Source organism: Stenella coeruleoalba (assembly GCF_951394435.1).
Source record: "Stenella coeruleoalba genome assembly, chromosome: 18".
NCBI classification, from domain to species: Eukaryota; Metazoa; Chordata; class Mammalia; order Artiodactyla; family Delphinidae; genus Stenella; species Stenella coeruleoalba.
Window position 1 is genome coordinate 33,526,605 of NC_137164.1, and position 12,627 is coordinate 33,539,231.

General features: G+C 41.0%; 1 protein-coding gene across 1 annotated transcript; it reads right to left on the reverse strand.

Moving 5' to 3' along the window:
- Nucleotides 1-722: 722 nt before the first annotated feature.
- LOC307176891 (SH2 domain-containing adapter protein E-like) lies at nt 723-2,222 on the reverse strand (the record flags this gene model as incomplete). Its single annotated transcript, XM_079903402.1, is given in 2 exon segments — nt 723-950; nt 954-2,222. Coding segments are annotated over 2 exon segments (1,497 nt in total).
- Between the last annotated feature and the right edge of the window lie 10,405 nt (nt 2,223-12,627).

A 12,627-nucleotide genomic window follows, 5' to 3' on the forward strand; every position in this document is an offset into this window, starting at 1 on the left:
GAATAATGGTAATGCTGCCAATGCTTAATTATATTGGTGATTCTTAAATCAGATGCATCTTCCTTCTTATTTATGCTTATATTACTGATTTGCTGAAAAAGTCCACAGAAATTGAGAAAACACAAACTTTCTTAATAATCCTTTTGCCAGACCCTACAGTTGTGAATTTTTATGGACTCCAGAGCTGAACTAGGACCCTCAAGAGAGAAATACAGCTTTCTCCAAAGTGCTCACTATTTACTTATTTTCCACTGGTCATGCTTTTCCCCCAAGAAGCGGTACTGTATTACATGCTCTTTGGGTCCACATGATCATTTTTTGTTGTCTTATAAAATCCAAGTGCATTTTTGTTGGTTTGTTTGGAGACCAGGTATTCCATGGAACAACTAGCACATTTTTGGAGAATCTTAATATTTCTGGACTCCTGACTTACCTTTCCTGAGGGTCACGCCCCAAATAGAGCACCCTACTCCAGGACTGGAGGCAACTGGTAAATTATGGTTTCTCATTGTAGAACTACTTAGCAAGGAGAAAAGGGACAGGTCAGTAACCAAGTGTCATGGAATGGATTCAAGGCCAAAGACTTTTTGACTCCTAAATGAAGCGTCTCTCTTCCTCCAAAATATTATGGTGCAGTCCAGCCTTGTCCGCTGAGATACTGGTTGGGTGCTGATGCCCTCCTAGGTGTGAGAGGCCCTGTTGGGGCTTTTGGTGGCTGAACCTTAGTGCAGCTTGCTGTGCACAGGGTAGAGCAAGGTCATATGTTCTGGCCCCTTGAAAGGCAGCTTCTCATTGGAATAATAGTGTATCACTTCCGGGATGCTGTCAAAGACAGCACTCATCTGATTCAGGGTATACTTGTTGTCTTTGGTCTGAGCCACTATGATGCGGACACATCCTTGACTAGTCTTTAGTGCAATGGAGTAACTACTGGTCCCTGACACGCTGTTTCAAACTAGGTGCCCAGCTTCTTTACAGGGTTGTAGTCGACTCTCAGCCTCAGCACGGGTGATGGCACCATGATACCAAGGCTGCTTCTCCAGCAGCAGGGCTGAGTCCACTCTTTCCCCCTCACTGTGGTCAGAGAGGGTTGGCTTCAAGATCTTCTGGGTCCAGCTCTTCTGTCGGTGGTGTTGCCTCACTGTCTCCTCCTTGACGGAAGGTTGCTCAGAGCCTTCAAACTGAACCGACATCGCCCACACGATCTGCTCCTTCTTCCACTCCCAGGGCTGCTCGTACTTGGCCGCAGGCCTCTCATCGTCCTGGGGCAGCTGCGCCTTCCGCTCCGGCCCCTCGGCGCGCTGGCCGCCTTCGGCTGCCGGCTCGTAGGGCGTGTCGTACAGCTGCGGCAGCTTCCCCAGCAGCTCCTTGGAGTTCCGTCTCTTGGCCAGCAGCTCGGGCTTCATGCCGTTCTCCCCTGGCTCACAGGGGCTGTCGAGCAGCTGAAGAGCCTTCACCAGGGGGTCTTTGGAACCTCGTCGTCTGATTTCTGTTATCATTGGCTGTGCATCATAGGGTTCCATGTATCCATCATTCTCCCCTACTCTCTCTGCATCCCTTTGGCCTTTCGTCCATTTAGCATCATAAGGGTCAGCGTAGTCTTCTAAAATGATGACCGTGTCTTGCTGCTTAATAATCTTGCCCTTGTCCAGTTCGGGTCCCAGGGAGGAAGGGGAAGAGGACGTGGAGGAAAAGCTGCTGTTACTACTGCTGCTGCTACTACTGCTGCTGGGGTAGTCGCTCTTCCCATGCTTCTCCTGAGTGTCCACCTTGATGAGCCTGTTGACGTAGGTGCTGCAGCCTGAGCTCTTGGCCGCACCCCAGTGGGGCTCCTCCTCGGTGGCCCAGAAGTTCTTGCGGCCCTTGCCCGCGGCAGCCTGAATCAGACCCTGCAGGCTGTCTCGGGATAGCCGGCTATCCTTGAGGGGGCCGACCACGGCCCGTCTGCTCCCCAGCTCAGCCGCCGAGTTCTTTCGTCCCTTGCCCAGGGCGGGCCCCGTGCCACCCGCCTCTGAGTTCTTGCTCAATTTGCCGCCTCCCCTGCTGCCAGGCTTGGCCCGCTCCGACACTGTCTTCAGGTTCAAGGGGAACTCCTTGAACCACTTGGCCGCCATGAGGGGAGCCTGGCCGGCGCGGCTCAGGAGCGTCGTGGCCATGGAGCAGGTGAGCGAGGAGGCCCAGCTTAGACATGGAGAAGCACCAGGGGCCGGGGGCCACTGCATTCCCTGGGGCTGGGGCACTAGAGGCTGCAGCGAGGCCCCGCGACGGCTGCTTCACTCATCCTGGGCCGGCCGTCACCTACACCCCTCAGGGTGGGGCCCCTACGGCCCAGGGCCGGGGGCTCGGGGCGCCCAGTGGGCGGGCATGAGATGCCACTCCGGACACGAACGGCAACAGGCACGATGCACCAGGACCCCGCTCGAGCTCATCTTTAGCACCTGCACACCCGGGGTCTCCGCAGGTCTCCGGGGGCGGCGAGTGCTGGGGGCTTCCCCTGTGTTTTCCTCCTGAAGTGGGAGAGGCTGGGCCCACGGAAGCCCTGAGACAGCCCTGCCCATTCTCCTGGGGACCAGGGGAGATGAAGCGGAGGCAGCGGGAGTGTCCCCGGCACCGCGACGGATGGTGGGCCACCAGCGGACAGCCCGCCCTCTCCAAGAATCTTTATTTTAAAGTCTGTTTTTTGTGATATGAGTATTACTACTCCAGCTTTCGATTTCCATTTGCATGGAATATATTTTTCCATCCCCTCACTTTCAGTCTGTATGTGTCCCTAGGTCTGAAGTGGGTCTCTTGTAGACGGCATATATATGGGTCTTGTTTTTGTATCCATTCAGCCAGTCTGTGTCTTTTGGTTGGAGTGTTTAATCCGTTTACATTTAAGGTAATTATCGATATGAATGTTCCTATTTCCATTTTCTTAATTGTTTTGGATTTGTTTTTGTAGGTCTTTTTCTTCTATTGTGTTTCCTGACTAGAGAAGTTCCTTTAGTATTTGTTGTAAATCTGGTTTTGTGGTGCTGAATTCCATTAACTTTTGCTTGTCTGTAAGGTTTTTAATTTCTCCATCAAATCTGAATGAGATCCTTGCTGGGTAGTGCAATCTTGGTTGTAGGTTTTCATTTTAAATATGTCCTGCCACTCCCTTCTGGCTTTCAGAGTTTCTGCTGAAAGATCAGCTGTTAACCTTATGGGGTTTCCCTTGTTTATTATTTTCCCTTGTATGTTGTTATTTGTTATTTTCCCTTGCTGCTTTTAATATTTTTACCTTGAATTTAATTTTTGTTACTTTGATTAATATGTGTTTTGACATGTTTCTCCTTGGATTTATCCTGTATGGGACTGTCTGTGCTTCTTGGACTTGATTGATTATTTCCTTTCCCACTTTAGGGAAGTTTTCAACTATAATTTCTTCAAATATTTTCTCAGTCACTTTTTTTTTCTTCTTCTTCTAGGACCCCTATAATTCAAATGTTGGTGTGTTTAATGTTGTCCCAGAGGTCTCTGAAGCTGTTCTCAATTCTTTTCATTCTTTTTTTTTTATTCTGCTCTGCGGCATTTATTTCCACTATTTTGTCTTCCAGGTGACTCATCCATTCTTCAGCCTCAGTTATTCTGCTATTGGTTCCTTCTAGGGAATTTTTTATTTCATTTATTGTGTTGTTCATCATTGTTTGTTTGCTCTTTAGTTCTACGTCCTTGTTTAGTTCTACGTCCATTCTATTTCTGAGATTTTGATCATCTTTACTATCATTACTCTGAATTCTTTTCAGATAGACTTCTTATTTCCTCTTCATTTGTTTTTACTGGTGGGTTTTTTCCTTGCTCCTTCAACTGCTGCATATTTCTCTGTTTTTTCATTTTGTTAAACTAACTGTGCTTGGGGTCTCCTTTTCATAGACTGCAGGTTTGTAGTTCCCATTATTTTTGGTATCTGCCACCAGTGTGTGAAGTTGGTTCAGTGGCTTGTGTAGGCTTCCTGGTGGAGGTGACTGGTGCCTGTGTTCTCATGGGTGGTGCTGTATCTTGTCCTTCTGGTGAGCAGGGCCACATCCAGTGGTGTGTTTTGGAGTGTCTGTGAACTTAGTATGACTTTAGGCAGCCTCTCTGCTAATGGGTGTGGTTGTATTCCTGTCTTGCTAGTTGATTGGCATGGGACGTCAAGCGCTGGAGCTTTCTGGCCATTATTTGGAGCTGTGTCTTAGTGTTGAGATGGAGATCTCTGGGAGAGCTCTTTCTGATTGATGATACATGGGGCAGGGAGGTTTCTCGTGGTCCAATGTCCTGGACTCAGCCCTCCCACCTTGGAGGTGCCCAACACTCTGCTGGAGCACCAAGACCCTGCCAAACCCACAGCTCAGAAGAAAACGAAGAGAGAACAAAACAAACAAAAAAAGAATACAAAAAGGAAAAATGAACAGACAGGACAAATGGTAAAAACATTTGTCCTTTTACCTAGGACAAATGGTAAAAGCAAACCTATACAGAAAAAATCACACCAAGAAGCATACACATACACACTCACAAAAAGAGAAAAAGGATAAATAACTACATATATATGAAGAGAGCAACCAAACCAATAAACAAATCTACCAATGATAATAAGAACTAAATACTATACTAATGTAAACATAAAACCATAAACAAATTAGATGCAGAAAGCAAAACCCAAGTCTACAGTTGCTCCCAAAATCAACTGTCTCAATTTTGGGAACATTCGTTGTCTATTCAGGTATTCTTCAGATGGTTTATCAAGTTGATTGAGGGGATTTAATCTGCTGCTCCTGAGGCTGTGTGGAGAAATTTCCCTTTCTCTTCTTTGTTCGCACAGCTCCTGGGGTTCAGCTTTCATTTTGGCCCTGCCTCTGCGTGTAGACTGCCCTCAGGAGTCTCTTCCCCACCCATACTGAAGGGGGTTACAGCAGCAGTTGATTAGGGCTCTCTTGCTCATTCAGGCCATGGGGAGGGAGGGGTACAGTAGTCATATTGGAATGCAGGTCTAGCCTGAGGTAGCAGAGGCTGGTGTGATGTTGCAACAGCCTGAAGCACACAGTGTGAGAACAGGTGACAATGGAGCATAATGAGCTTGTCAAAGGAATGAAGCACAATGCATTTGTAGCTGCTGCTGGGATCCAAGGAACCTTAGGGAATCCACTTGGGATACCGAGCTAATTTACCTACCAGCATCATTGCCAGGTATATGTTAGGAAATTGAGAAGCCAGGCTTGTTCAGCAAGAAATAAAACACCATACGAGTCATTGTGGAGAATATGAGAGCCCAAAATCTTAAAGAGGAAGATGAAACATGAGATAAGTTCACAGTGGTAGTAGCTCCTTCAATAAATAAACTTTTTGACCATCTGCTGAGGACAGAGTACGGATCAATGGGCTGATGTGCAGAAGAAGAAAAGAAGAGTTGTAGCCTTTAGGAGCTTACTGTCTAGGGAACAAGATATATGCAGATATATGTTCATGATACTGTGAAAAGAGATAAAAAATATCAAAATGGGTATAAAAAATAAGGAATATCTATTTTAAAATAGATTGGTCATGGTGAGCTATAATAGATGGTCAAGGCTTAATAGAGGAGGTTATTTGAAAAGAGTTATGAAAGTTGAGTATACTTAGACCAGGGAGGCCAGAGATCTTATATGAGTGTGTCACTTACTTGTCCTTCAGACATGGGAGACATCACTAATCAGTCATGCTCTCACTGAACCTGGAAGCAGCATTAATCATTCTCAATAAAGTGTTTCAGGAAGACCCTACATTTTATCACAGATATCATTGGAGTTGAAAAATGTTTATCATCCCTAATTTCTACAGAGACATTGAGGAAAGGGACTTTCAGGCATAGGGTATAGCATGTACAAAAGCTTGGTCTTGGAATTTATGTTCCAGGAACAATAAAATTCAGGATTTATATTGAGTATTAAGAGAAGCGAGGTTAGGTAGTTTCAGTGTGGCCTAATAATAGAAGAGCATAGATGCCCAGTTTAGGATATTAGTCTCATTTGGTTACTAAGAACCAGTGGAAATTTTTTGTATGTTAACCATACCTCAATACCTTTATTGAGGTATGGTTGACATACAAAAATTTGCACATATTTATTGTATAATCCTTGATGAATGTGGAGATAAGTATACACTTGTGAAACCACACTTATGCTATAAACATATCCATCACCATCAAAAGTTTCCTCCCACTCTCTTTATTTATTAGTAGTATTATTTCTTTTTTGTATGCGATAAAAACATTTAACATAAGATCTACCCTCTTAGCAAATTTTTAAGTATGCAGCACATTATTTTTTATTATAGGCTCAATGCTAGACAATAAATATCTAGGACTTATATAACTGAAACTTTTTATCCTTTGACTAATACACCCTGTTTCTTCCTCCTGTCTCTGGCATCCAGTATTCTACTCTCTGCTTCTGTGAGTTTGACTGTTTTAGATTCCTCATGTAAGTGATATCATGTAGTATTTGTCCTTCTGCGTCTGGCTTATTTCACATAGCATAATATTCTCCAGTTTCATCCATGTTGTTGCAACCAGTGGATTTCTGAAAGCAAGTTCATGGCAAGATAATAGAAGCAATGTTAAATTTCTACATAAGGTAGATAGAAAAGGGATATTATGTGTTTTTTTTGTTTGTTTTATTTTTTGCGATACACGGGCCTCTCACTGTTGTGGCCTCTCCCGTTGCAGAGCACAGGCTCCAGACGTGCAGGCTCAGCGGCCATGGCTCATGGGCACAGCCGCTCCACGGCATGTGGGGTCTTCCCGGACTGGGGCACGAACCCGTGTCCCCTGCATCGGCAGGTGGATTCTCAACCACTGCGCCACCAGGGAAGCCCCTTATGTGGAGTTTTGTCATTATTTTAGGGCCCAGCATGTGAAACACTTCCCAGTAATTTTGGAATTTTCCAGCTTATGTGGCAGAGCTCATCTCTCACTATAGAATGCAAAAATACTCACTGTTCCAGGATCCTCTGCCACTAGGGAATGAGCACATGTTTACAAGGGTATTGTGAGGAAGTCAAGTCCACATGGGATTCAGTCTGAGGACGGGTGGCAGTCAGTAGTATCCGCAGCAGCATCAGGAGCAGAAGGAGCTACTTCCTGTTTCTAGAAAAGGCAGAGGTAGCAATATGCCAGGATCAGAGTCAGTGGAATTGGCAGGGCTAGGAACAGCATCAATGCCTAATAGAAGAAAGAATATCAGCAATTCTTGCAACATTATGCTGTAGCTCCTGGCTCTTTAGCCTCCAACCACAGTTTGGGACTCTCTGGTGATGTTTTGACTACCCTTTCAACAAATGCAACTTTTGTCTAAATTGACCAGATTTGTTTTCTGTTGCTTGCAGATCTGATCCAAGGACATTCTAGTGAGGAGAATATTAAAATAATTTAGCCATGTGTAGGTGAGCTCCTGAATGAGTTGTGTAGGACAAGTTAATTTCAAGGATGAATGGAAAGTTTTGGTGTCTAAAAGTCTATAAGAATTAAAGGTGGGAAGGTTTTTAAGTGCTGGGATGAGCTAGTGGAAAAATACTGGAGGACATTAGTGGGGAAGTTGGTCAGTGGGGTGTGTTGAGCACATTGTGTTATTCCTGAGTTTGCAATGTTTTTCTCTACAGTTAGGACATCTGTGCCTGCTAACTGGCTCCCAATGAATTTAAACACTTACTCTATCACAGAGACTGGAAGATAGGTGTATTATCATTCCTGATTTAAAAGAGATGGCTCCCAGATCCTTGAGAAAGACATTCCTGGATTATATAACTGCCAAAAAGCTTTTAAAAAGATTTGCATCTCAAAGAGGTAGAGGAAGAATTTTATAATTACAAATTTTCTATAGTAATTGCTCTAATAACATGGAGTGAAGGGGCTTAGTGTCAGGAAGAAGCTTATCTAAAGTTTAGTCAAGTTGAGGGTCACCCCTAAGTTCCTAATCATTTTCCTTGTCAATTCCAGGAGGAGGAAGGAGAAACAGGAAAAACTGAAGTTATTTTTACCTCCCATTAGATAGATGGAATGGATTCCCAGAGTCCAAAATAATACTGTTATACAAAACATAGAACTGTAGACTTCTTGCACAGCTGGTCTGGCTACTGAGATTCATTAACCCACATTAAAGATTAAATAATTTTTCCCATTTACATACTCCTTAGAGAACAGTCCTCCCAAACTACAATCAGAGTAACAAACTGATAATCACTAACCACTAATACCAAAGTTTAACCAGTACTTTTTTTAAAAGTTCAATTCTATCCACATGTGGTAAGACCAATAGAACATTCATTATGTGTTTGAAAATCAGTAAAAAGAACAGTAAGTGACTGTAAACTCAATAATCAATTTGAAGGAGATAATAATTTAACAATTATGAACAAGTAAAAGAGATATTGCAAAATCTACATTTAAATATTATGTAAATAAAGGATGACTATTAAATTGATGTGAATATATTGTATGAGACAGCTAGAATACACAACTGAATATGCATATAAATTGGAATATATATTTAAGTATGTTAGAATTTAAGGACCAAAAAAGGTTTCCAGAAATTACAAAATGCCAGATGAGTGAAAACATATCAATAAATTTCCATAAAATTGCTCCTCAGTTACATTTATTTTCTATTTCCTGATTATCTCATAATATTAGTAGATCCATAAATATTAAATCCATAAATTCATATTTTATTTGGTTACTTTCATCAGAAGTTGAGGTAATATAAATTATGAGGTTAAATTGAAACAAGCTTTTTGCCCCCTTTTCCTGTTTGCCCATTTCTGTTTCCCCTAACTTTAAAAAAAAGCTAATTATAGGAAAGAGATCATTAAGCAGTTGAAACTAACTCCTGACTTATGCTCTCCTGAGTACACACCATGCCTTGTCTAAGCTGTTGATTCTTTTCCTAGATAAAAGAAGTAAGAATGAAGAAGTAAGCAGTTAAAAAATGACTAGTTCTCTACCTCCAACATCCCCCTTAGCAATCCTGCAGGCAGATCTGAAGACAAGATAACATCTGAAGAGAGAGTTAACCAGTTTGCACGCAAGGAGAATGATGCAGAACGCAACCTCCTGCCTGGATGATTCACTGAGATTCTTCCCCCCAACGCACCCCCTGCCCATTTTTCCCTTTAAAAACTGTCATGGCTGAGCAGAAAGTTCAGAGTTGGTCTCTGGACACAAGTCCACCATCTCCCCATATTGCTGGCTTTCTGATGAAAGCACCTTTCCTTTCTACTGACACTTGCCTCTTGAATTGTTTGCATATGAGTGGTGAACAGCCAAACCTGATTTTGGTTACAAAAGTTCTGTGAAGTGTTCTGTTAAGTAACCAAAAGGAAAAAAAGTCAAAATTAAGGTGTTTTACATTATACTGACACTTGATTTCCATCAGACCTGATTTCCTTCACTCTAATGCTTTTTTGTGTTAACCCTTTAATCTGAGTTTGTTTTCTTTTTCCTAATGAAGAAGATTGTCAGTCTCTTAAAAAAAAAAAAAAAACTAAAAACATTTTAATATGTTTAGATAACCTAAAGATATTTGAAGCAAGAAAATTGAAGTGTTCATGGAATATAATCACTGAATTTTAGTTTCAGTAGGCACACTTCTATTTTTGTATTTAATTTGAATATGACCTATTGTCCTTGTCTTTTTTTTTTTTTTGCTCCCTCTATTCTCTTATTCAATTATTGATGGGAAGAAAACACCTTTAAAAAAAGCTTTTCTTTCTTTTTGTTATTTTATTTCCTCTATGGTGCACCTGTGTTCAAAAAAGAGGAAAAATGTTGTATGAATATCTGTTTCATGCCAAATGTCCTTAGTTAGTAAAGGACACTAATAAAGAGTATTTATATTCAAGTGTTGCATTATTTACACAGTAAATGGTTATTGAAGGTTATGTAAGTTGAATTTTTAGGACATCAATGTGTTAAATATGTGTAGGAATGGTTGCGTATAAATTGTTGTCCAGGCTCTAAGAAATATTTCCACTTTGTTCTGCTCACTTCTATCTTGGTCAAGGAGCAAAGTTACACCTTCACTTGTAACAGACCCTCTGGGGCCTTCCCAGAGCAGGCCCTTCCCCCATATCCTCTGCTTTAGCTCTTCTCTGAAGTATCTAGATAACAGTATCTGATGTACATTTCCTGAGTTGTTTTACAGATGTGGAAAACCCCCCACCAAATGGAAGATGTTAACTACTTGATGACCATGAGCACACAGCCCCCAGGCCTCCTGGAGCCTACTGATTGATAATGTTAATCCTTGTTACCTCGTCATCAACCAATCAGAGAATTGTGCACAAGTTGATCACAAACCCTGAAACCCTCCTCCCTCACCTGACCTTTAAAAATGCTTTGCTGAAACCCTTCAGGGAGTTCTGGGTTTTTTGGTCATGAGCCACCTATGTCCTTGTATGTCCCTGCAGTAAACTTTTCTCTGCCCAAACTCTGACATTTCAGTAGTGTTTGGCCTCAGTGTGCATCAGACACATGAACTTGCATTCTGTGACACACTCTTTCATTCCTTTACCCTCTGCTTAAGAGTTTGCAGCAGGTTCTTGTATGGGGGGGGAAATAAAAACTGGTTCTTCATGACCAATCTCCTTATTTAAAGTGTTTATGTCTTTGTTTATGTCTTTGTTTCTGCTTATTGTAGGTATCTGTGAGAGAACTGAAAAGAAGTGGATTGTTTCATTGAGAATGCACTTACTGTTTTGGAAATGGGGTATACATTTTGTGGAATAAATGGGAAGACATAGGAAGAAAATTAACATTAAATGAGTACTTCGTCTAATAATACTCATCTTTCTGCAGGAAAGTGTTGTAGTAACTAACATTACAGATGAAGAAACTGAGGTTTAAAGGAATCTGGGATTTGGCCAAGACAGTGCAGAATGAGGTCTGATTTCTAAATCCATATATTTTACCTAACAATAAGCTGTCTCTTATAATGATAACAGCTCACATTTATTAAGCACTTACCATGTGCTAGAAAGTGTTCTAATTGTTTTAAAAGTGTCAATGCTCTCCAGTGACTCCGGTGGTTAAATAATTTGGGATCATAACTTACTGTAAGGAGGAAAAGCTCACATTATGGGGAACCAAGGGGCATTTCAGTGAGAGAGTATTAAAAAGATTTACAGGATTTGGGCTTATTATCCTGATTTGGGTGATTTTCAGGAGGATTCAAGGGAGCAGGGCTTTGTTCTGGATTGGATGCTCTCAGGAAGTGGTGTTAATTCTATGATTGATTATGCAAATCTTATCTAGAAGGAGGGAAAGCTAGAATGAGGCCAAACTGTAACTGGTGAAAGACAGAGCAGTCACTCATTAGTCAGGATAGGGAAGTATTTGGGTCATTTTGTTGTTTGGACTGTGTTCAGGTTTTTGTTCTTTTTTAGACATATTATAGAATTTTGTCTTGTTTTTGTCTTGATCCATCACAGTCATATGGTCACATATTCCTTTTTATGATGTTGATTTCTGTAAAATTGTTTATGTTCAACAGGAGAAAACCAAGGCCTTTTTGACAGTACCAGGGCAGTTCCCAGATGTCAGGGACCCTTGTTCTCGTTGTTAGTCCCCACTTTTGACCAAGGGCAGGTGAAAACAGGCCACAGAACATTAATCCATGACATCCATATTTTACCATTGCTTAGACTCTATAGATTAGGAGTGCAGTCTGTGGTTGGACAAGAGCTAACTCTCTCCTCCTCCTGTTGTTGCAGGATGAGTTGTTGAACTCTCTGAGGGGACAGTGTATGAACAGTGACACTTAAGGTCCTGAACAAGATACTTTGATTGAATGTAATATAAGCAATGATCATAAATGATTATTTGTCCTTGAAATAAGTTTTGAAGTCAGGAGCCTTGATTATAAAACCCAGTCAGTGTGTCTCCTGGGTCTTAAAAAGAGTCACTATAGCCTTATTTATTTTATTAAAATGTTGAGAGGAAACACATTAATGTCTATAAATAGGTGTTAAGTTATAGTGTATTAATAAAATGCAACTCTTTTCATCCAGCTAAAAGTGGTAGTGTAGATAAATATCCATTGGCATAGAGAGATGTTTATGATATACAGTTAAGTGAAAAATTCAATTTATAAGAGGAATCTTGCCATTTAATATATATGTATGGAAAAATAAGTGGAAATAAGTTTATAAAAGTGTTAATGCTAGTTATCTCTAAGGGACATGCTTGTGGGAGAATTTAAATTTATTTCATTTTTTGAGTTATCTGTAGATACTCATTTTCATGTTGTCAAATGCAGTGCTTTTGTAATGATTAAAAAATAAATGTTTCTTTGCTTAATGGAATCATGGATGATTTCAATTTTCTTTTGTATGCATTTTGTGATTTTTTAAAATATCCTAAAATAAATGATCAACATTATTAACTAAAAATGAGAACACAAAAAAGTTAACAAAGAAAAAGTCCCATTTATATAAAAATATGAAATTATGAAACTAATAAATTTAGGAATGACTGCCAATTCAAATGCAAAGAAGTATACAGTGGAGTGACTATTTTATTTTAGTTTTATATTAAGTCTTAGCAACTGGCTGAATCTGGATTCTGATTACTCTTCAGTTTCAACTAGTTCA